Raw genomic sequence first — 25,498 nt, 5'->3', positions numbered from 1 at the left:
TAGCCACTGGATCACCAGGGAAGTCTGGTGTGTGTGTTTTCTTAACAAAAATTTTATGTTAGTTTCTCTTTCTCCACTGGACTCTTAAGATACTGGGGTTTTCTGAGTTCTGTCCCGTGTCCACACCTTTCTTCTTCCTCTCCTCATTCTCTCCCGATCCATTAGCTCCACTGCCACCCTGCCAGCTCCAACACCCGCATCTCCTTCCTAAAACTCCAGGTATATAAGCCAGCCGCTGACTGCGGAATCCTGCTTTACCTGTGGCAGCTCTTCCACGGTGGGGTGGCGGTTTGGAATAACTTAATCCAAGATCTCCACCCCAGACTGAACTCATTCCCTTCCTTCTTTAAATCTGATTTTCCTGCTACATGCTTCCACCCCACTGCCCAAATCAGAAGCCTGGGTGTTTTTGTTGCTTCCCTTGGTGTAGGCCCCGAGCTGAGCACTGGGGTTGCATCAGTGTCCAGACACTCAGGGCTAGCCATGCTTGCTGCTAGTGGGAGAGACATGTACTGATACACGACTCATCCTGGGAAGATAACACACCAGGGTCCTAATTGTAATTGGAAATACTGGAGAACTGAAGGATCATTAACTGAAGTTAACCAGGCAAACTGGGGCTGAGGGACATTCTGGGCAGAGGCTTGTGCAAAGGCTCTGTGGTGGAAAGAAAACTGTTTAAGAAATGAAAGGTCAGTGGGCAGGAAGTCCAAGAAGGAGGCGGAATGTGGCTCCAGGTGAGGCTGGGGAGGTGGACGGGTGCTGGATAGCACATGGACAGGAAGCCGAGTTGGCCGAAGTCTTTTTAGGCTCCTCCTTGCTGCTTCCTCCCACCTGGTCCCACTTCTACCAGATTCTCTCTCTTTAGCCTCCTTCCTATCCTGAAGTCCTCATTGTTCACACATTAAAAATTGAAGGAACCTCTGTTTTTGTTGTTGCTCAGTTGTGTCCGACTCAATTTGACATTAGATTTAGGTGATTTCAGGATGTCTTTATAGTTAACAGGAATGGGTTGCCATTCCCTTCTCCACAAAATCTTCCCATCCAGGGATCGAACCTGGGTCTCCTGCATTGCAGGCAGATTCTTTACCATCTGAGACATCAGGGAAGCCCTAAAATAGCCTCCTGCCATCTCTAAATCCATCTTTTGCACTAGAGTCTGAAGCGGTATCTCTAACATATAAATCTGATTAAGTAGGTCCTCCCCTGGCCTCCCACTGTCGGAATAAAGTCCCACCCACCTTCCTCTCAGTTTCCTTATACCCACCCCGAAGCCTGCTTCCTACCGGCTTTACTAAACATCCTGCAGCTCCCAGAGGTGCTGGTGGAATATGCTTTGGTGCCTGCAGGCCCTCCTCCTCTGTCTGCCTGGTGATGTCCTGCTATCTCACATGCCATAGCTCATCCACCTCCTCCGGGAAGCTATCCCCCCATCCCTGCCTCAAGCCCATGCACTGGGCCCTCCTCTTTGCCATGCACAGGCTCACATTGGTGCATGGGTCCCACCTCCCTCTTTGCTAGCTGATGTGTGTATCTCCTCTGCTAGACTGCGGACTCCTGGAGGGAGGGGACTGGGGCTCATTTATCTTTGTCTTCTGGTGCCTCAAGACTGGACACACACTAGGTGTTTAATAAATGTTTTCTTGAAGACCTGGTGATGAAGGAATGACATTGTATAAGCAGGTGGTAAAAAATGAAGCTCCACCTGGAAAGCTCTGCATGTAGGGATCGTGGTTAAGGGGTCTGGCTTCCAGGACCTCCATGTGCCATCTGGTTCTGTTACTTCTAATAATGGAACACAGATCTCAGGGCTGCCTCCCACTGCCCCTGCCTGCCACCACCATCCATCCAGAAGGGCAGGCACACGCAGGGTGGGAGTCAAGCCTCAAAATATTCAATTTTCTAACAGTGGTTCTCAAACTGTAGTGTGTATTCAAAGTTACCTACAGGGCCTGTTAACACACAGATTGCCAGGCTCTACCCCAGACTTTCTGATCTGGTAGGCCTGGGACAGAACCCAAGACTCTGCATCTCTAACAGCTTCCCAGGTGTTGCTGAAGTTGCTGGTCTGGGGATTACTCTTTGAGAATCTCTCTTCTAGCAAAAGGATCTGCTCTAAAAACAGTTACTCTCTGTGATGCTGGGGAAGGAGATAAGGGAAGCTTTTTGCTTGGATTTGGTTTTCTAGGTTTTAAGAACTATTAGTGTGAGATTAATGTGGATAGATGGAGCTGGTTCTGCACAGCTACCTCCTCCCCCATCTCCTGGTTTTCTACAAAGCGTTGCTGGGTTCACTCATCAGCTATTCAGTGGGTATGTTTTGAAGGTGCAAAATGTGTTTGGCAGCATGAGAGGTAGAGTCGTTGACATCAAGAGGAAATTGATATGAAACAGTCCTAGGAGAGGCCCTCCAGCGCAGTCCTAGCCATAATTTTAGGAAACCAAAGAAGAAATGTCCACTCGGGTGGGTAGTGAGTTCCCCATCAGTGGAGTTGTTCCAGAAAGGCATCTAGAGTGATCGTGGGAATAAAACAATTGGATAGCTGGTTAGACCACATGACTCAAGATCCTGGGATTCTGTGATTAAGGAAGACAGGCTGGTGGCTCAGTGGTAAAGAGTCCACCTGCCTGGGCACTCAAAACTGGTGCTCTGGGAAAACCCAGGGGGATGGGGTGCAGAGGGAGGCGGAGGGGTGGGTCACGATGGGGGAACACATGTACATGAGTGGCTGATTCATGTCGATGTAGGGCAAAAACCACCATAATATTTTGTAAAGTAATTAGCCTTCAATTAAAATTAAAAAAAAGAATAATCCACCTGCCAATGCAGGAGACCCAGGTTTGATCCCTGGGCTGGGAAGATCCCCTGGAGAAGGAAACGGCAACCCACTCCAGTATTCTTGCCTGGGAAATCCCCCTGAGAGAGGGGCCTGGTGGGCTACAGTCCATGGGTCACAAAAGAGTCAGACACAACTTAGTGACTAAAACAACAGCAACAAGCTGTAATCACAACAAAATGACTCAAATAAAATGCGGTGGAGCGTGTGGTGGGGGAGCTGCAGAGGCGGCTGAGGTGTCCCTGAATCAGTACTGATGTTATTGTCCTTATTTTAATAAACACATTTACTCCTCACCAGTAATATGCTTGGTAATAAAGTGAATTTATGTCCAGTGACCCCGTAATTTGCTGTTTATTGCCCTTAGATCATTTAAAAGGTTAAATAGAAAAAGCCACAAGCAGGCCCACAGTGTTCAGAGGTCTCCTTAGGGCCCATTTCCTGAGTGAAATGGACTTGAGATGTGTAGTGCCATGTTATTATTATTATTATTTTCGCAATATTTATGTGTGCCGTGAAGGGGAGAGAGAGAGAGGGAAGCCAATTGCAGGACTTGAATTTATAGTTAGTAGGTCAACAACTTGATCACCAACTTGAATTTCAGACTCTCATCTTGTTGAGATAGTCCAGACAATTGCCAGATTCCTTAGTAGAGGTAAAGGTCAATGTCCCTCTTTCAGGAGGGTCCAGTGCCTCCTGTGGTCTCCTGTGGTAGACCACGCTGAAGCCCCTCACCCCTCACTACTGTTTCTTGAGCATCTATTAGGTGATGGGTACTGAGTGAGATAATTTACAAATGTTATTTATAATTCTTCAAGGTAAGTAGTACTATGGTCGTTTTCAGATTAAAAAAAAAAAAACTCACATAGGGATTATGTGTCTTATTCAATTCCACAGAGAACTCAATTCATTTTTGGAAGTCAACATAACTATGTGATTGAAAAGCAAGATAAAAGACAGGTGAAAAATTATAGACCTATCTCAAGTCTGAGTGTAGATGTGAAATTAGAACATAGAATGCAGCAGTATATCAAAAAGATAATACACTCCGATCAAAGGGGGTACATTCTAGGAATTCAAGAATGGCTCAATAGGAGGAACCATTAGGAAATCAATGTAATTCACCATATCAACAAACTAAAGTAGCACCATATATTAGTAGATGCTGAAAGGCCAGCTGGTAAAATTCTCCTGTAATAAAGCTAACTCAGGAATAAGACAAACTACTTAAACTTGATAGAGAATAAAACCTAGTCGCTTACAGTGAATTCTAAACAGTGAATCACTAAATGCAATTTCACTACAATAGGAAAAACTTACTTTTGCTGTCTTAGAATATGGTCTTGGTGATTCTTCCAGATGAATTAAGCTAAGAAGATAAAATAGTTTGTATAAATATGAGAAAGAAGAGATGACATCATCTATTTTGGCTGAAGGTTATAATACTTGAAAAACCCAAGAGAATCTAGTAAGAAAGGGGAAGAAAAAAGTTGCTCGGTTGTGTCCCACTCTGGGATCCCGTGGACTGTACTCTGTGAAGCTCCTCTGGCCATGGAATTCTCCAGGCAAGAACACTGGAGTGAGTAGCCATTCCCTTCTCCAGGGGATCTTCCTGACTCAGGGATCGAACTCAGGTCTCTTGCCTTGCAGGCGGATTCTTTACTGTCTAAGCCACCAGGAAAGAAAGGAAACCCCACCAGACGTAATAAGGGAGGCTGGTAAGAGCACTGAGTCACAGCTCTTCACTCTACTGTGGAGGTCATGCAGCTGGTCAACTTTGGCCCCTGGAAGTGGGATTTGAACCCATGTCTGATGATGAAGCCTGTGCTTTTTCCGCCTTGTGAAGTGTTTACTCTCACAGCTATAACTCAGGCATGTGAAGGGAGAGTCTTTTAAAGCTGCCAGTTTCAGCTGGTCCAGCAGATTGGGTGGGGTTTGCTCTGCTGGGGAGAGGTGGCGTCAAGATGAGAGGATCGGCACAGGATTTTTACTGGAAGACCCTCAAGACTTCTGCTACCAGAAGTGCCTCCAGGGGCTGGGATGTTGGGCTTTGTGGTGGTGGGGGGGGTGACAGTGGTCTAGTCTTAGCCATTTGTGTGCTGAGCAGACAACCAAGGGAGCTGCCCCTTTCATCTTTTTAGCCCCAAGAAACCATATTTGTGTTGCTTGTTGCCCTTGTCTCCGACTGTCCACTTGAGTGGTAGGGCCAGCCGGGACACATTTTTAGAGATTTGAGGTTTCAGAGACTCCTTGGGCCATCAAGGATACAAGCTCCTGGCTAGCACATTTACCAAGGATGCCTCGGATTTATGGTTTTCATGGTGGAAGTGGAATGTGTTTTTCTGGCACAAAAATCACATACATCAAAAATATGATCCACATAAAGCTTTTGTACTTCATACAGAGTCAACCAGAGGGTGGCAGAAGGAACTGCACAGGAGTCTAGGAGACCTGGGTTCCGGTGGCTGGCTCATCCATAACTATCTGTGTGTTCCCAGGCACATCGCTTAACCTTGCTGGGCCTCACTTGCCTCATCTATATACGGGATATTGGATTAAATTAAATAGACTTCAGTCTGTGTGTGCTAAGTCGCTTCAGTCGTGTCTCACTTTGTGACCCTATGGACTATAGCCTGCTAGGCTCCTCTGTCCATGGGATTCTCCAGGCAAGCATACTGAAGTGGGTTGCCATGCCCTTCTCCAGGGGATCTTCCTGACCCAGGGATTGAACTTGCGCCTCTTATATCTCTTGCATTGGCAGGCGGGTTCTTTACCACTAGCGCCACCTGGGAAGCCAAAATAGACTCCTAATACCTTTAACTTCAAAGTTATAATAATGATCACCCTTCCCATTTACCCAGCTCTGTTCTAAAGTGCTTTGCACAGAGATTAACTCATCATAACAACTCAAGAGTGAAGTACTATTATGATTCTCATTTTCCCTCTGAAGAAACCTGAGGCACAGAGAGGGCAAGTGACTTTCCCAGGGTCTCACAGCTAGGAAATGATGATGCTCTTACTCAGATCAACTTCTGGGGTTTTTCTTTACCTGGGTCCGTGCTGTTATAGCGCTGTTGGTTCTGTCCAGTGGGTGAGGGGTGTTGGGAGTGGGACACATTTTTTTAAGGAAACTAGCTCTGGGGTGGATGGATGAGCCACTGCCTGGGAGATTGATGGCAGCGGCTGCAGATGTTGCTGACATTTTTGTTTTCCTTTCTTCTTTTCCTCTCTAGTCTGCGGCAAGCGCTACAAGAACCGGCCAGGACTCAGCTACCACTACGCTCACACTCACCTGGCCAGCGAGGAGGGGGATGAGGCCCAAGACCAAGAGACCCGGTCCCCACCCAACCACAGAAACGAGAACCACAGACGTGAGTTCCCAGGTGCTGGGTTGGGTGAGTGGTAAGGTGGATGGGCAGGGCTACAAGCTTTCCTTTCTGTTCACCTGTGGGATTGTCTGCTGGCACCTCAATGACCTGTGATGAGTTGGCTGTTTCAGCCTCCCAGATACCCCTGTAGGTCAGTGGAGCCCTGGGCTTAGAGTGGGCTGAGCAAGGGTGGCACACCCAGCTCTGCTCCCAGAGGACAGAAAGTAAGTGTTAAGGTCAAGGGAAGCCTCTTTACCTGGCCATCGTCAAATGCCAGACCTGGCAGTCTTTTCCCCCAGCTCCAGAAGATCCATTCACAGCTGCTAATCTGAGTTGGGCAAAGCCCTGGGATGTGTCAGTTCAGACAGACCTTCCAAATGTCTCCTTGGCCGTAAGAGACACAGGATATTCTTGATCCACCGTCTTGGCTCTCATAGGGTCACAATTTGGGTAAAAAAAAAACACTGCCCTAGAGTTTCCATGCTCTTCCCGTGAGCCCTCAGTCAGCAAACATGACCTGGGTGTGCTTGTCATTGGGGATGCTGGGCTCTGGAGAGCCAAAATGATTCTGAAATTTGTGTTTCCATTTCTATTCTTTCTTTCCTTCTTCAGCTTCCAGTTATGCATTAGAGAGTCTCAAAGGGCTTAGCATTCACCAAGTGACTTCCCTCTACGATATTCTTTATGGTTTCTGGACCCACCCCAAACTCAGGATGGGATGGGATGATGGGATCTTTAGGGCTTGCTTCCAAATGTGGGTCATTCTAGGATCATGGGGTGAGGAATAATTGTAGACATGCTATGTGTTTTTTATTTTGTTCAGAAGATTTTGTGGTAGGGGTTCCTATAGCGAACAAGTCAATGGAATACAAGGGATCAGACCTTGAAAAATATTCAGATTCTAGAGTTTGAGGGTGACTCCTGCGCATGTCAGTCAGTCAACTCAGTCAACTGATGTGAACTGACTGCCTTCAGCCAGTGTTTGAAACAATGAACACATGTTGGCCAAAACCTTTCTTTGGATTAGACTGGGTTCTCCCCTAACCCCCAACCCACTTTCCCCTTGTAGCATTGCCTTCTGTCTTAGTTTCCTTGAATTGCCCCAACAAAGTGCCCAAGACTGACTGGCTTACCAGTGATTTGTTTTCTCACAGTTCTGGGGCTGGAAGTCCCACATCAAGGTGTCATCAGGGTGGGTCTCCTTGGAGGTCCCTCTCCTTGGTTTGCAGGCAGCTGCCCTCCTGCTGCCTCTCATATGATCATCCCATTGTGCACATGTACTTCCGAGGTCTCTGTGTGTGTCCAGATTTCCTCTTTTTATAAGGACACCAGTCAGATTGGATTAGGGCCCATCCTAACAGTCTCACTCTAACTTTTGCTTTTTCATCATCTCTTTAAAGGCCTTAGATCCAAATATAGTCATATCCTGGGGGTTAGGGTTCAACATGTGAGTTTGGGGGGACACGATTCAGACCATAGCACCTTCTTTAATTTTCAGTCTTTCAGAATTCAAGCCCTTCGTGAACCTCTCTTCTGGTGCAAGTCCGACCCTTTATTTTCTCACCACCTGTTGTTATCTGGACAGAAGCTGAAAGCAGGCAGGAGGTGCCCTCCTCTGCATGTCAGCTTCTGAGTAGTCACAATGCTGAGGTCTCTGCCTGCTCCCTGGGGAGAGGTTCCCTTGGTCCCGTCACCCTTATCTTCCAGAAAGAAACATATATTGACCTGTACCAATCAGCTGGGTTTTGCATTCTGCCATCTCTCCTCTCCTCCTGTCTCTGATCTAAGTGGCCAAGGCATAGCTATTGTCTCCTGCCTCGAGGAGGCCATGAGTGCCTTCCTTTGGTTTGGGTTGTTATCTGGAAGGCATGATTAGCAAAGGTTGCTCTCTCTAAACTGTTTATCAGCTTGGTGTTATTTCCCCCTCCCCCCAGTGCTGGCTTGTGGGCTTCCCTGGTGGCTCAGTGGTAAAGAATCCACCTGCCAAAGCAGGAGACATGAGTTTAATCCCTGGGTCGGGAAGACCCTCTGGAGAAGGAAATGACAACCCACTCCAGTATTCTTGCCTGGAAAATCTCATGGGCAGAGGAGCCTGGTGGATACAGTCCATGGGGTTACAAAGAGTTGGACACGACTTAGTGACTAATCAACAGCTGGTGCTGGCTTATCTCTTCTTTAAGAGCCTCCCTGGTGGCCCAGTTGGTAAAGAGTCTGCCTGCAATGTGGGAGAACTGGGTTCAATCCCTGGGTTGGGAAGATCCCCTGCAGAAAGAAATGGCAGACCACTCCAGTATTCTTGCCTGGAGAATTCCAAGGACAGAGGAGCCTGGTGGGCTACAGTCCATGGGGTCACAAAGAGTTGGACACGACTGAGTGACTGACACTTTATCTCCTTTACGGTAGTGGTGGTTTAGTTGCTAAGTCGTGTCTGACTCTTTGCGATCCCATGGCCTGTAGCCCTCCAGGCTCCTCTGTTCATGGGATTTCCCAGGCAAAAATACTGGAGTGGGTTGCCATTTCCTTCTCTAGGGGATCTCCCTGATCCAGGGATCGAATCCAGGTCTCCTGCATTGCAGGCAGATTCTTTACCGACTGAGCCACCTGGGTATCTCCTTTAAATCTCTTCTCAAATGTCTGTTTTGTTCCTCGCGGTGCAGGGGTTGGCGTGCCTCTCTTTGGTCTGGACCTTTTTGTGTATGTGTGCATGGTGATGGCAGCCCCAGAGGAGGTTCCCTGTGACCTCCAGGTATACCGTGGGCCCCAAGTGGACTTCTCCTTAGCCGTCTGTGGGCCGCTCCCAGCTGTCTGTTGACTTCCAAGGTGGGCACTGGCTCCTGTTATTCTCCGTCCACCAGGATCTCCTCACTCAGTCTTGTGGGTCATTGTCCTTATGCCCTCACCATGAGGCTGGGCAGCCTTGCTTAGGGAGGAAGCTGCATCTTTTCTCCTGGATGGAGACGAATCCCTGAATATCCGGCCATTTGTGTTCCCCCCTCTTGGGGGGTTTGCTAGCGAGCACTCTTGTTCTAGCCCTGCTCCATCCCCCTCCTCTCATCCTGCTCATGAGAAATTGGGTTCTTCATAAAGGATCATGCAACCACTGGAGGGGTTTAAACTGCATAGAAAAACAACAGCTGTTGCTGGGCTCATCCAGGGCCTTCTCACATGAGGAAGGTTCTAGAACCCTTGCAAGCACCATTTTGATGACATCTCCTCCCAAGGCTTCTGAGAAGTCTGTGATTAACTCTAATTTTACTAGCAGGGATGGGGGAAATAGGCTGCTACAGAGATAACCTCAGTGTACACAGAGCCCTCCCTCCCGTCTTCCCCAATTTCTCTGGACGAATCCAAGAGACAGTGGCTCTCTTCCTGGGCCCCCTGCACACAAACACTGACTGTTTGCTGCTCCGAGTGTGTGCTTTGCTCCCTCCCACACGTCCCTGGTGAGCGGGCCCCCTCACCATGTTCTCATGTGCTCTAATTGCCAGCATCATCAATACCCAGTCATTAGCTGCCCCCACTGTTTGGGGGTGGGACATCCATCCTGCCCCTAAATGCTACAGGGGCTGTGCGGGGAATCGAAGGTGACAAGCTTCGGCAGCATTCCGAGGTCTCAGCCTGTGATCCTCCCTTGGCAAGACTTTTGGAGTGGGGGAGGGAGGCAGGAGTGCTCCATCCGGAGGTTCATCTCCAGTCCTCCCCCCACCCCGAAAGGTTCTGGATGCCAGCGAGGTGGGAGCTGACTTTTCCCTCTTTGAGCAGAGCTGCAGGGGGACCCCAGCTGCTTGTGAGCACAGGCCTGTGGGAAAAGCCGCCCTTTAAAGATGCTGGAGATGTCACAGGCATCTGCCTTTGCACCACCTGCAGCCGCAGAGACCTTTTGACTTTGGTCCTCCTGCTGTCCCTCGTGCATCCCCCCAGCTGCGTCTCCAGCAAAGCCCATTGCTCGTCTCTGCTCCTGCCGTGGCTGAAAGGGCAGAGTGGAGTGTGGGAACCGGCTCTGACTGCCCCTGCCCCTGCCCCACGCTGCCCTGTGCTGCCCCTCCTCTGTCCTCCCGCCCCCTCCCAGCCCTGCTGCCTTTGTTCTCTTCTAGGCTCACATTTTCTCCTGAATATAGGCTGCTTGCCTCCCCAGCACATCTGTCCCCTTTGCTATGTGCCCTTCCCTCTCTGCCTCAACTCCAGGCAGCACAGGGCTGTGTGGAGCTCAGACACCCCTCCTTGGCAGATAGGACTTTTCTGATGGGGTCCTCCCTGCCTGAGCTGCCACCCTTCTCCTCCCTGTAGGAGGTTGGATTCTTCCCACTTCTTCTATTAATATTTCTCTGCTCACCTTCATCTACTTTCTTCTTCTTTTTTTTTAAAAAAATATTTTATTTATTTATCTGGCTGCGCTGAGCCTTAGTTTTGGCACATAGGATCTTTGATCTGCATTGTGGGATGATCTTTAGTTGATGTGGGATCTAGTTCCCTGACCAGGAATCGAACTTACGCCTCTTGCCTTGGGAGCAAGGCATCTTAGCCACTAGATCACCACTAGACCCTTTCATCTACTTTCTACAAATGCCAATCACCACATGTGCACATGTGTGCCTATATGCGTACAGACAGATACACACACACACATACACACACACACCGTATTTATGTGAATAGATGTGAATAGATAGAGGGAGGGTTTGGGCAGGTTTGGACTCTGAGAGCTGCCACTCAGAGGCATCCTATTGTGACTCCGTGTCAATGCCATCTTGGTAAACAGCACTGGGTTACAATTCAAAACTCCTTTGCACAGGCTCACAATGTCAAAGCTCTTCTTGAATTTCTTTTTATCTTCTTTGCACAGTGGTAATCTATTATAGATGATGTTTTCAAGGTACCTTTCTTTGGGGGTGGTGTGGGTATGGGCATTTCTGAGGTCATGGACCTGTATGAAAAAGCTGTGTGAATAGATTCAGTCTAGTATATTAATCGGTCCGTCCATCCATCTATCCATCCATCCACCCATCCATCTGTTGGTTTAATGACCAGGTATCAAAGACTGTCTTGGTCCCCGTCCTTGAAGAGCACGTAGTCGTGAGCAGGAATGTGTCATAGGGTTTGTACAGAGTCTGGTGAAGGAAGCCAAGTGCTCAAGAGCACTGCACGCTTTCTACTCCACTGGCAGCAGTGCTCTACGTGTGACTTCAGCATCACCTGGGAACTTGCTGGGAATGCAGTTTTTTGGGCTCCACCAGACCTTCAGAAACAGATTCTGAGGGTGCTGGTCAGCAATCTGTGTGTGTGTGTTTAAATAATTTTATTTATTTATTTAATTTATTTTTTGGCTGTGCTAGGTCTTTGTTGCTGCACGTGGGCTTTCTCTAGTTGTGACAAGCATGGGCTACCTGCTAGTTGGGGGCCGCAGGCTTCTCATTGCTGGTGGCTTCTCTTGCTGCAGAACACAGCCTCTAGGGTGTGTGGGCTCAGTACTTGTAGTTCCCTGGCTTTGGAGCACTGGTTCAATCGTTGTGGCACGTGCAGCCTTAGTTGCTCCACAGCACGTGAGATCTTCCTGGATCAGGGATCGAACCCATGTCTCCTGCATTGGCAAGCAGATTCTTTACCACTGAGCCACCAGTGAAGCCCCAGCAATCTGGGTTTTAAAAAATCCTGCAGGGCAATGAAAGCTTCAGAACATTAGAACATTTAAACACCATGAGGGGATTTGCAAAGGCTTCCCTGAGGAGGTGACCTTCTAGTTAGCCCTTGAAGAACCAGGAGAAATTGACTGGTGGGAGAGAGCTTCCCAAGCACAGGGAACCGTGTGCACAGGGGCAGAGGTATGAAACAGCATGTTCCGTTCAGACAATATGCTGGGTAGTAGTTGGGTTTGACAGTGGGATTGGAGAAATGGTGGAAACGTGGGCAAGGGCCACAGCTTTAAGTATCTTCTCTGCCAGGCTGGGTGGTTGTCATCCTATAGGAAAAGGATACTTTATTTTCTTGGGCTCCAAAATCACTGTGCATGGTGACTGCAGCCATGAAATTAAAAGATGCTTGCTTCTTGGAAGGAAAGCTATAACAAACCTAGACATCGTATTAAAAAGCAGAGACATCACTTTGCCCGCAAAGATCTGTATAGTCAAATCTTTGGTTATTCCAGTAGTCATGTATGGATGTGAGAGTTGGACCATAAAGAATGCTATGGGCTGAAGAATTGATGCTTTTGAAGTGTGGTGCTGGGGAAAACTCTTGAGAGTCCCTTGGACTGCAAGGAGATCAAACCAGTCAATCCTAATGGAAATCAACCCTGAGTATTCATTGGAAGGACTGATGCTGAAGTAGGCCACCTGATGTGAAGAGCTGACTCATTGGAAAAGACTCTGATGCTGGGGAGGATTGAAGGCAAAAGGAGAAGGGGGTGGCAGAGGATGAGGTGGTTAGATAGCATCACCGACTCAATGGACATGAATTTGAGCAAACTCCAGGAGGCAGTGGAGGACAGAGGAGCCTGGCCTGCTGCAGTCCACAGGGTCGTAAAGAGCTGGACATGACTTAGTGACTGAACAACAAAGGAAAAAGAGAAGCATGACTAGAAGTAAGAATGGTGGTGAAGTTGCTCAGTCGTGTCCGACTCTTTGCGACCCCATGGACTGTAGCCCACCAGGCTCCTCCGTCCATGGGATCCTCCAGGCAAGAGTACTGGAGTGGGTTGCCATTTCCTTCTCCAAGGGATCTTCCCGACCCAGGGATCAAACCCAGGTCTCCCGCATTGGAGGCAGATGCTTTAACCTCTGAGCCAAAGAATAAATGATTTATAAATAAATATATGTGGCATATAATTAATTGTTGAGCTTCCCTGGTGGCTCAGCTGGTAAAGAACCTGCCTGGCAATGTAGGAGACACAAGAGATGGGGCTTCAATCCCTGGGTCGGAAAGATCTCCTGGAGAAGGAAATGGCAACCCACTCCAGCAGTCTTGCCTAGACAATTTCATGGACAGAGGAGCCTGGCAGGCTACAGTCCATGGGGTTGCAAAGAGTTGGACACGACAGTATGCACGTACGTGCACACACATACACACACATTATTAATGGTGGTATGGCATCTCTTTCTTATTTAATAGCATAAATGATTGTAGAATGCTCTCTACAACATACTTGGAGCTTCTATGAAGGAAATATGTTTTAATGTATGGATCTATAAAATTTATTCCAAGCCTATGTCTCAGGTTCCTGGCATGGAAGTCGGGTTGCCCTCAGTCCCAAGAGGGCTCAGTCTTCTGTTTAATAGCAGTGGCCTGGCATATAGCTAGGCGCTCAATATCTGTCAGGAGAAGAAAAGTCCCCACCCCAGTATGCCTGTGGAGGGCATGCTGTACTCTGCAGAACTGAAAGAGGAGAGCCGAGTTGATTAAGGGTAATGTCGGCTGATTAGATAATCTGAAAATTAGTCTGATAATGTGCAAATTATCTAAAAGAAGCATATGATGTCATTGCCACACTGATGGGGAAGATGGAACAGATGTTAGTCTTCTGACATCTCTGTCCTCTAGCATATGGCCCAGGGGCAGCGGATACAGCTTCAAGAGAAAGAGTGAAAGTTATGTTTTGCATGAGCTTAAGAATTTTGGATCACTCTGAAAGGTGCCTGAGAAGCCTTATAACCCACACAAGCCACCCCACCACTTACCCAACCTTGACACAGGAAGTTCAGGCTTTGATCCAGGGCTCTGTCGGAAAAAGGGAGCTGCTTCTCACTCCCTAAAGAGCAAATTTGGAACATGGGTGTTCCTTAGGTGAATTATTATTTCACTGAACAGTTTATAGATTCCAAAGCAAAGAAGAATCTGAGGGGTTGCTCTGGCCTTGAAGGTATACTTGGAGTTAGCTCTCCAAACCAGTGGATCATGCACACTCTGGACCCTGTGGCTGAGAAAATGGCATTGGAGTTGGCCCGGCCCATGTGTGAATCATGCCCTGGCCACCTTGCCATCTTCTGTGTGTGTGGATGTGGGTCAGTTACACTTCTCTGCTCCTTAGCTGCCTCACCCATGAAACAGAGAGAACCACCTTTCTGCCCCTGTGGGGTTGTTATGAGTCTCCAGGCGATGCCGGTGTTTGGCACCTGGCCCTCTTGACAAGAGTGCCTACATCCCACCTCTGTGCCCTTTGGGCCAGCAGAGCATGTCCAGACCACAGATGGATGATCTAAGCCAGGGCCTGTCTGTGGCTATGTGATGCTGAGAAGCTGACTGCTTATGGGGGTCTCACTGGCCTCAGGCGAAACTATCAGAGCCTGACTCAGTCCTGGCACAATCTTTGCTAACTCTTAGATATGGTACACGAATCCTTCCACATAAGCTTAACATGAATGTTTATTGAGCACTTACTGGGCATACACCCTCATGGGGCCAAGTGTAACTGGGGCTCCTAAAAGAGAACATGTAGTCTTGGCCCCAGGAAATGAGATGGAAATGAGACACTGGGTAGGAGGAAGCTGTGGGGTGGAATCTAGCCGGTGTCTGGCCCTGAATTTCCTGTCCTGTTTCCCCAGAATCGGGCATCTACCCGCCACTTGCCTTTCTGTGAGCCTCTTATTTCTCTCACATTTTTGGCCTGATTACCTAGAATGTTTAGGATTGAAGAGTTCCACGGTATTGATCAGCAACAAGGACGATAATACTTGCTGACATCCCTTGAATGTGTCAGACGCTGTGCTAAGCGTGCCGTGTTTGTCTCATTCATTCCTCACAGTAACCTTATAAAGTAGGTGCCATGTCTCCTAGAGGACGCCAAGGCACCCAGAGGCCGAGGGATGTGCCCTTGGACACGGAGCATGAACGTGAATTCTTCAGCCATGTGTCGCTTCTTGGGAAAGCTTACTTATTTTTTTTTTACTGTGATCTATTTTTCCTGCCTTTTCAGAAATAAAATTGTTTTACAGAGGAAAAGAAAGTGAGAAAGACACGGTGGAACACCTAATGGTGCCAGGCACTTTATATGCATCATCTCATGTGACATCTCCAAGTCCATGAGGTACATGCTTACCTCTGATTTTACAGATGAGGAAACAGAGGCTCAGAAAGGTTTAGGAACTTGCTCCAGGTCACACAGCAAGATGAGAAGCTGAGATGTGAATGTGCTTAATTTGGACACCATTCAATTATGTCAGGACACTGGAACCTCAAGTGATGAATCCCAGTCTCAACCTGGGATGTTTGTTGTGGTCTTGCTGATGACCCTTAATTTTCCCCTGTAGGTCAGTTATCAAGTGCATCATATTGCGTAGTGACTTTTCAAAAGAAATGAATGTATTAATGGGCAATATTAAAGTCAGCCTGGGCTATATAACAAAATACTATAGACTGGTAGCTTAAGCAATAGGAATTTATTTCTCACAGTTCTAAAAGTGTCTTTTAGGTGGGTCAGTGTCTTGTGGGGACTCTCTCCTTGGGTTGGAGATGGCTATCTCTTTGCTATATCCTCACATGGCCTTTTCTTGGTACATGTTGCTGCAGGGCCAGGTGAGCTAAGTCCCTTCAGTCGTGTCTGACTCTTTGTGACCCTGTGGACTGCAGCCCACCAGACTCCTCTGTCCATGGGATTCTCCAGGCTAGAATCTGGAGTGGGTTGCCATGCCCTCCTGGGGATCTTCCCGACCCAGGGATCGAACCTATGTCTCTTATATCTCCTGCCTTTGGCAGCTGGATTCTTTACCACTGGCACCACCTGGGAAGCCCCACAAGTCGGTAGAGAGAAGCAAACTCTCTGGTGTCTCTTCAAATAAGAACACTAATCCCCACCACGAGGGCCTCATCTCCCGATGCCATCACACTAAGGGTGAAGACTTTAATGTGTGCATTTTAGGGGAGAAACAATTCAGGCCATAGCAGGCATATTTAATCTTCAGAACAAACTTCAGCTATTTATGACGTTAGGTGGAACCTCCTTCACAAATTCTGCTTGAGACTTGTAAATGAGTTTTGCTGTGGGGGAAAAAAGAAAATTCACACACCTCTCTGTTCAACCATTTTCCTGCATCGTTCTCTCTCATTCTGTGGCTCAGTCTTTCCAAGTTCTTTTTATCTCTTTCTGGCCTTGTTCTTTAAAAAGATGATGCTGCACCTGAAGTGAAAACCCCAGGACTCATCCTTGGCTCTGTTTCCTTCACCACCCGTATTGGCTCCCCTTCCAAAATACACCGCAAATCAGTCTCCCTTTCTCCATCTCCAGCACCACCAGCTTCAGCTCCTGCTTGGATCATTGCAGCTTCTCAATTGGTCTCTCTGCCTTTATTCTTACCTCTCACGGTCTCTTCTCCATGGAGTAGCCAAAGTGGTCTTTTAAAAGTATAAGGTAGATTATGCCATACCATGCTATCAAAACTTTTATCATACTTGAATACAATCCAAACTCTTCACCTTGAGAGCCCACATTTTTGCTTCTCAAAGTGTGGTCAGCAGTTTCAGCATCGCCTGGGACTCAGGTGACCAGCTAGCTTGTCCAGGTTGGCTGAGGACATTCCCAGTTTTAGACTGAAAGTTCTGTGCCCTGAAAACACCTCAGTGGCAGGCACACCTGGATAGTTGGCTACCCTGTGGGGGAGCTTCTAAGAAACATGGATTCTCAGGCCCTTCCTGGGCCTGTGAGTCTTAATCTGAATTTTCATGTGATCCTTAAGTGGTTTGTTTGCACCACACTCAAATTTGGGAAGCCCTGAAGGAGATCAGCCCTGGGATTTCTTTGGAGGGAATGATGCTGAAGCTGAAACTCCAGTACTTTGGCCACCTCATGCGAAGAGTTGACTCATTGGAAAAGACTCTGATGCTGGGAGGGATTGGGGGCAGGAGGAGAAGGGGATGACCGAGGATGAGATGGCTGGATGGCATCACTGGCTCGACGCACGTGAGTCTGAGTGAACTCCGGGAGTTGGTGATGCACAGGGAGGCCTGGCGTGCTGTGATTCATGGGGTCGCAGAGTTGGACACGACTGAGCGACTGGACTGAGCCGAGCCTCCAGGGACTGCCAGCCACTCTGACTTGATTTCCCTCGGGGGTGTGGTTGTATGTGCCTGTGGCAAGGTAATATCAGGTGGGCCAGCTAAGAGCCGCACTGCCTGGGCTCAAGGCCCATGTAGCTTGACCTTAGACAAGCTTCCTTGTGCTTTATCATCTGTGTGAAATGAGAACATTTATGCATCAATTTGGGCTCAGTTGCTTCAGTCCTAGCCGACTCTTTGCAACCCCATGGACTGTAGCCCGCCAGGCTCCTCTGTCCTTGGGATTCTCCAGGCAAGAATACTGGAGTGGGTTGCCATGCCCTCCTCCAGGGGATCTTCCCAGCCCAGGGATTGAACCTGAGTCTCCTTCATCTCCTGCAATGCAGGCAGACTTGTTACCACTGAGCCACCGGGGAAGCCCTAATGCACCTTCACCACACGGTTAGGTGATGGTGAAATAAGTGAGTTAATGTACAGAACAGCACTGATGGAAGACGTGTGTGACGCAATGCGCTCAGTCTGTCACGTGTCTCATTAGAGCTGTGGTCCTCCAGCTCGAGTGCGTCGGGAACACCTGTTCCTTAAACACACACGCACTGCTGGATCCCATCCCAGAATTTTGGATTAGGTAGGTCTGGGGTGGGGGCCTAGAATTAGCATTTTTAAGAAGTCCCTGTGTGAACCACTGCCTTAGAGAGGTAGAGCTTTTGAAAACCGCTAAGTGTTTCCCTTTCATTCTTTTGGAAGCGCTGAGTCACGTAACCAGGAATAATGTGGCACTGTGAAATCTAGGGGAAACTTGGTTTTCATCCTTTTCCTAGGACTGTGTCCTACCGAAGGCAATGTCTGTGTGGCTCCCAGCACCCGCTTCCTGGCTTGCTTTCTGGGTGTGGTCCTCGTCTGGGCCCTTACCCCGGGGCTGGCCCGCCCATCAGCTCCGTGGTCCTTGACTCTCTCCTCCTGCTCAGTTCTGATGCTTGGGGCTCATCCTTTTGTTTTTCCTGAATACTGTTTTTCAGTCTGAAGGACACAGAAAATGCTGGTCCTTGGCAGACCAATGGGGTTGACAGGCCTGAGTCCCGTGGAGGCGGTGGCGAGGAGGGGTGGAGAGGGGAAAGGCAGAGAGGAGGAAAGGAAGGGGGCTTGCCGAGTTCTGCCATCACGATGATAATATCCTGACGAGTGAAGCGGACCAGGCTTCTGCTGCTCGACAGCACCGGGATGGCCTGCCATTCTCTCAGGGGAACGACGCCACTTCATTCACAGCCCTTCTGACATTGTTCCTCTCAAGTGAAACGTTCTTCCCCTCAGCTGACTCATTTGGTGGCAATAACAAGTTGCTACGCCAGGGCACGAACTGACCCACATGACCTGCCGCTGGAAAATGGAAACGTCTCCTTGTGCTTTTCCTTAATCAGCACCGAGAAAAGTAATCCGTTTTGCTTCATCTTTTTCTCACTCTTCCGAAGCCTCGTGACAGACCCCTGGTTGCTGGCCTAAGGCTGGAGAACAGAGGACCTTACTGTCGGGTCACGTGACTGTCCAGTCTCAGAGCTGGGGACGTGGGGTCCAAACTCCTGGCAAATGGCAACTCTAGCCAAACACACCCATGAAGAGGGAGACATCGGTGTGAACAGACACGTGCTTCCTGATTCTACAGCACAGTGTCTTGGAGTAAATATTTGCAAGGTCTGTGTCTAACAGTTTGAATCTTGGGTTCTATAAAGACAGAGGGAAGAAGACAGGTATAAAGAAGGCTGGGATGACTGGCATACACTTAACATTTTCAGGAAGATTCTACAGCCACCAGAGCACATAGTAATTCAGGGCCTAATATTCTCACTGGCTACTTCAGGGCTCCTGGCAAGACAGCAAACATGGGGTTCAAGGGGCCCTGGGGGCCAACTGAGACTGAGAGTTCTTAACTCCTTCCATCTTGGCTTTCCAAGAAATGCCTAAGGGAGAGGCTTCCCGCAGGAGGGCAGACCTGTTTACTTCCTCCACCACTGCTTTATTCTCTCTGATGCCCCCACCCCCAGTCTTTATGTCCCCGGCTACAGCCAGGACTGGTGCTGGAAGTGCCTTAGGATGGTCAGTCAGTTCTCAGGAGACACTTCGCATCCCCTGAATTCCTGATCTTTGACTTCGCTTTTCCTGGCAGTTGTTTTTCTTCCCCTCCCAAAAGCCTCTGTGAAGATCTGCCCACCCTTTCATTAAGTATTTATTGTCAGCTCTGTGTCAATCACCATGTCTGGTGCTGGGGATTCAGAGATTAAAGACACCACTCCTGCCCTCAGGGAGCTCATGGCTAACATGGAGAGAGACACGTACACAGATATAAAGCAGGGATGAAAGGCTGAGTTCCTCGGGGTCTGGAAAACTTTGCTTTTCTGTCTCTTCTTTCACTCTATCATAATCCTCAGATAATAGGCCTAAAGGGGGCCTTAACACAACATCTCGTATATTCTCTTGCCTCTAGATGGGCACACATTTAAACAAACCTGGGCCAGGGACATCTTCCCAGGTGCAGAGGCCTTTCCCGAGAAGCCTGCTCCTCCACCCAGGCCTTCACCTGTTGAGCTGCGCTTGTGTCCAGCTTTCTGACAGCAGTGTGCTGCCATTTCAGCTCCTGTCTCCAGCTGTCCTTGACAATATGGAGTTTGGAGACGTAGGCCTATCCATAAACCTGAAGACTTATTAAATCAGCCCTCGGCCTTCTTGTCTCCAGAAGGACTAATCTGGGGGCCTGGAGTCATTTAGCCTTAGCAGCACCTCTCCCAAGTCCTTGTCAGGCACTTGCACTGTGTTCAATGTCAGGTGGCGAGATGGCACATGAGGCCTAGCGGTCACGTGCTGAGTGGACCCAGGTGTCTGTTTTCCCCTGGGCTCCCTTGCCGCCCTGTCTTCCACATTTATGGAGGAGGGCATCATTCGTCTTCCCTCTGGAGCCCCGAAGTGGAGCTGGAGTTGCTATTAGGTGGCCAAGAAGAACCAGCCTGAATGGAATCCCAACATTTTTATTCCTGGGATCTGTGGGATTTATTTTTTCATCAGTTCTAGGGAAGCAATGAAAAAAAGGTGTCAGGCCTTGGGGATAGTTTATATGAGTAAACACGTAAGGAGTAGGGTGAGCAGGAGCATGAGAATTAAGGCCATTTATCCAGGCTTGGAGGCTCTGTGTGCCCTCTGGTCCAGCCTTCCCCGCAGTCTTTATCTCATCACTTTAACCCTCTCGTGGCTCTGCTCCACTTGGGCCCGGCACAGATCTTTTCCCAGCCCCAGCCTTCCGCCGCCTCCCCCTCCCTTCCCGGGTCCCTCATTAAACGCTGGGTGGAAGGGAGCAGGCGGCGGTGGCCTCCAGCTGAGGCCTGCTCGCTGATTCTGAAGGGAAGGCACGTTGGCCCCCACCCCCCCCCCCCCCCGCCCCCGACACCTCCCACCCCGTCTCTGCAGCTTCCTCCGCCAGCCCAGCCTGTCCGGTGTGCCCTGTGTGGCCAGCCTGGGGCCGCTTTCCACCTTCTCCCTCTTTGCCTCTCGCTTCTCTTTAACTCTGTCCTCTGAAGATGCACTCTCCACAGCCACATGGCACCAGGCTAGGATGCTTTACACTTGAGAGATGAAGTAATAACAGGTGGCAAGACCAGAGGCTGCCGCAGCCCAGGATTCCGGTTGCCATGGCAACATGTCAGACCTGTGGAGGGACGGGAACTGTCAGCCATGGAGGGTGGTGGGGGAACGAGGGAGGGGTGGGGCGGGGGGCGTGGAGAGGCACAGCGCCTCCTAGAGGGCTCTTCTCCCTGCCCACCCTGGGTTCCTTGAGCAGGTGCACCGTCCTGCTAGCCAGCCCTGGCTGGACAGCTGCAGGCCTGGGCTGGGGTGGGGCTGGATGGTGGGCACAGAACACAGCCCCGAGGCTGTGTACCCTGGCAGGTGGTTGGAGCATCTGCTCGGGATGTGAAGTCGTGCTTTTGTGGATGTGCCATGGAGGAGCCTGAGCTTCCAGCTGGCTTTCTCCTTCCCTAGGACCCTAGGGAGGAGGCTCTGGTCTCGGCAGAAGCAGGTGAAGGGTTGTTGCTGGTGGCCAGCCTGTGGCCTCCATGCTTTCTTCTCCTGAGTGGCAGGCGTGTCACTGCAGCAATCAGACCTAGAGAGGGGCCAGAGAGCCCTGTCCTGGTGGTAGTTCTGTGGAAGGTTCGGGACCTTGCTTGCCCTTGCCACGTGTCCTGGCTGAAGTCAGAAGTCCTGTGATGTGCTCGTGTGCTCTGATACCTTCCCTGAAGGACGGCTCATCCTTTCCCCAGTGTGCTGGTGGGATTATTTGGGACCTGGCTTTTCCTTTCTCTTGATTTGTTTTATCTGAATACTCCCTCCCATCTTCTGTTATTATTATTGTTTGGCATTTTTTCATGAACTTTGTTCCTGATTTCCATTTTTTTTCCTTTGAACTTTTCAAAGTCACCCCCCCTCACCTCCTAGGTGAACCCCTGAACTCTCAAAGTGTTAGAAAATGTTAGTTGCTGTCATGTCTGACTTTTTGCAACCCCATGGACTGTAGCCCACCAGGTTCCTCTGTCTATAGAATGCTACAGGCAAGCATACTGGAGTGGGTAGCCATGCCGTCCTCTAGGGGATCTTCCCAACCCAGGGATTGAACCTGGGTCCTCCTACATTGCAGGTGGATTCTTTACCATCTGAGCCATGAGGGAAGCTCTCTCAAGGCTCACTTTATTTTCTCAGCAGCTTCTTTGTTTCGCTTATATGATCTCAGCCCATGAACATTAATCAACAGAAAACCAAATCTATCATCGCAGACGCTGCCATCGACATACCACTCAGGTCGTAGGCCTCCCCATCATCCTGTTCTATGAAGCAGGACTCAACTTCCCATAAGCAGAAGCGGAATGTCTATTTAAATACTACTGGCAAGGTCTGGGCAAGCTTCCTATTTATAGTAAAATCCTTTTTATAATGACCTCATAGATGGTGCCAGGAAATTGCTCGTGGATGGGTCAGGCCAAAGGCCAATAAAGCCACCATGTGAGCTTTACTTTAAAAAATTCCTTCATGAGCCTCTGGAATCCTCTGGAGAAGTGTTTTCATGGAGTCTATGACAATAAACAGGGCCACCGGGATGGATTACTGTGGTAGAGACATTAAATGTAAGTTCAAAGGGAATTTCCGCTTTTATCAGGCCAATCTCAATACTTTTTATTGCTTTGGGCTTCCCAAGTAAAGTAATGGGTGAATCACATTGACTTTAAAGAGATTTATGAAATATTTTATATGCAGAATTGGCTCTGGACTTCCTGGAGGCAGAGAAGTGTGATTAGAGACAGAGTCTCTGGGAACATTGATAACCCAGGGGGTGAATCCCGCTTCCTCCACATCTTAACTAGGCCCTGGAGCCAGCCCCTTCATCTCTTTGGGCTTCAGTTACCTCATCTGTCAGATGCTCCCTATTTCACAAAAATGTTGTGAGAATCAATGAAATAGTATGTGAAAAGCATCAGGGTAAGATATGTTACCATCTTGTAGTTGTCACATATGTCTGCTTCTTTATCTTCTCAAAAAGTGATTGAACAGGGGGCTAAGTGGGTAGGCACAACCTGTTGTTCCCTTCTCATGAGACAATCCTAGTCTTTGCTTTCCTTGTGTGTCTATGTATAGCACAATGTTGTACCTACTGTAATAGGGGTTCAAGTCCTAGTTTAATACGGTGTTCTACCAGTGGTCTGTTGGTGGTAAAAACTGTAAAGAATTACCTGGGCTTTCTTTTTTTTTTTTTTTTTTCTTTTTTTTTTTTTTGCTGCATAGGGTCTTAGTTGTTGTGCTCAGAGGCTTCTCTGTAATTGTGGTTCATGGGCTCTGGAGCATGTGGGCACTGTAGTTTGCGGTACACAGGCTATCTAGTTGAGGTGTATGGGCTGAGTTGCCCTGTGGCATGTGGGATCTTAGCTTCCCAACCAGGGATTGAACCCACATCTGCTGCATTGGAAGGCAGATTCCTTATCACTGGACCACCAGGGAAGTCCCTTTCTGAGCATTCTTATGCTGTATATCCTATGTCTTCATTTTGATAAATCACAAAGGATATGGTATGTTGGAGAAAAACTAGATCCTTTGGTTGCTTACAGATTTTGTGAAAGGGGAGAAGTCTGACATAGAAAGGAGTCCCTAAGAGAGCAGGAAAGAAAAAGGTGATGAGACTGGGCCTCCTAAGAGGTCTGGTGTGATGATATGCATGGAATTCTTTGATCTCTCATCATGCAGGAAGCTACCTAAGTTGTGATTGGCATTTCCACATTTTATATCTAGTTCATACCAGTCATGAAACTTAGCTTTGGTTGGCACTCAACCCCTCCGTTTGAAATAACCCACTTCTTTCTGTTCATCTTTTGATTGATTTCCATGATAGTTGCTTAATGAAGAAACCCTGAGTTTTTTTGTTTCATAAACATACTTGGATTTCCTTAAGAGAGTTCTAAAAATGGTTAAGATGGCAACTGAGTGAAGAAGAAGAAGAAAGGGACTTCCTTCTGGATTTGGGCAATGAATTTCACAGGCAGAGTAAACTTTCTGCGGACATCCTGCTTTTTGGAGATTATTTGCAAAACCATTCTGTATGAGGCACATCTGTCTTTGAGATGCAGTAACTGATGAAGAAGAACCCACATTCCTGGAGGCCACAGGGTGTGGCCCCCTTCTCTGTTTACCCCAGTCAGCCCCCACTTTTCTTGCAGAGAATTGTCTGCCTCCCTGAAGATGAAAATCAATGACTTAGAAACTGATTAAACAATCCAAATAGCAACTGATAAATGGATTAACCCTCTATAATGTAATTCTGCGAGCTTTTGTCTTCCGCCTTCCCCAGGTAAGTTTTTCTATTCCTGGAGGCAAAGAAGAGGCATGGAGGAAGCAGAGGCCAGGGGGAATCATATTAAAGAGGGTGAATCCGTTTATCACTTACTGTCTGGATGGTATTTCTGCTCACATATCTGCTTCCTTTTACAGATTTGTACCCTACGGGACCCTGATTAATGTTAGCCAGTGAATAATGAAAGATAGTGGCAGACGTTGGAATTGGGGAGGAGGAAGTTACCCTTGTGGTTTAGGCTGATCCCATAAACAGAGAGACTTCTCTTCTTTGTCTCAGACAGAGAGTGTTAATATGACAAAGAAGTGTCCACAAAAGGGATCGAAAAACAAGGAAAATGAAAGCATTTCTCCTGATACAAAGAACCTGTCCAAAGCTTTTAAACCAGCCCCTAGAAACTGAGATTTCAGTGCTTGAGGACATGTGCTGTTTTCACGAGCTTTGTTTTGAAAAATCACGTCCCAAGATATTCCTTTGCTTTTGTGTAAGGCCTTTCAGCAAGGGTGCCTTGTGAAAATCTTAAGCCTCAAGATATGCTCATTAACTCACCATTCACTCCATGTCTGGTATGTTGTTTTTCAGTTGCTAAGTCATGTCTGACTCTTAGCGACCCTGTGGATTGCAGCACACCAGGTTTCCCTGTCCCCCACTATCTCCCAGAGTTTGCTCCAGTTCATGTCCATTGAGTTGGTGACACTGTCCAACCATCTCATCCTCTGCTGCCCTCTTTTTGCCTTTGGTCTTTCCCACCATCAGAGTCTTTTCCACTGTGTTGAGTCTTTGCATCAGGTGGCCAAAGTATTGGAGCTTCAACTTCAGCAACAGTCCTTCCAATGACTATTCAGGGTTGATGTCCAGTATGAGACTGAGCTAAGTGTCCAGTTATGATTCTAGGGATCTGCTGATTAGCTAGTCCTGGGTGCTTTCCATAACCAATGAGTCTGGACTTTAGGGAGATGGACGGGGCTGAACAAGAATGGACCCCTATATACCTGCCAACATGTGTATCAGAGTCCCCAAAAGCATCTTCAGGATCCTTCCTGGAATGATTCCCTCATCCTTGCTGCTTTGTTTTCCTTTTCAGAGACAGAAGGACTGTTTCCTAAACAGGAGCCTCTTTCCCTAGGTAGGGCAAGGCCTAGGTAGTGGCCTTTCTCTTTCCCTACAGTCACAGCACCACTGATGGTTGTCATCTGATGTTTGGACCCTGAGGGCCAGTTGTTCAGGGATGAGAGAGGTTCACTTGACTTGTAGGCTGTCTGGATGCTTCAGTGATCCAGGGAGGCAATCAGAGGAGCAGGGTTGTTTCTCTACCAACACAGAACTGACAAATATTGCAAAAATCAAACTCGGCTCTGAATGGCTTACAAGACATTAGAACCACTGAACTGAGGAGAATCATAAAACTTGGCCCAAGAAAACAGCCTGGTTGTAACCAA

The 25,498-nt window shown here is 48.4% G+C and overlaps 1 protein-coding gene across 4 annotated transcripts in view; it reads left to right on the top strand.

Annotated features, from left to right (window-relative positions):
* Positions 1-25,498, top strand: part of DPF3 (double PHD fingers 3) — a 277,364-nt gene that overhangs the window by 191,116 nt on the left and 60,750 nt on the right. For all 4 annotated transcript variants that reach the window (XR_011258342.1, XR_011258341.1, XM_069596945.1 and 1 more), the window contains exon 7: positions 6,071-6,208. Coding sequence is in view for 2 of the 4 variants with exons in the window: in XM_069596945.1 (XP_069453046.1) it covers positions 6,071-6,208 (138 nt within the window). In the remaining 2 variants the exon portion in view is untranslated. The remainder of the gene's footprint in view (positions 1-6,070; positions 6,209-25,498) is intronic.

This window comes from Ovis canadensis, chromosome 7 (assembly GCF_042477335.2).
Source record: "Ovis canadensis isolate MfBH-ARS-UI-01 breed Bighorn chromosome 7, ARS-UI_OviCan_v2, whole genome shotgun sequence".
Lineage (NCBI taxonomy): Eukaryota > Metazoa > Chordata > Mammalia > Artiodactyla > Bovidae > Ovis > Ovis canadensis.
Note: the sequence above shows the minus strand (reverse complement) of the source record. Positions and strands in the feature narration are given on the sequence as shown.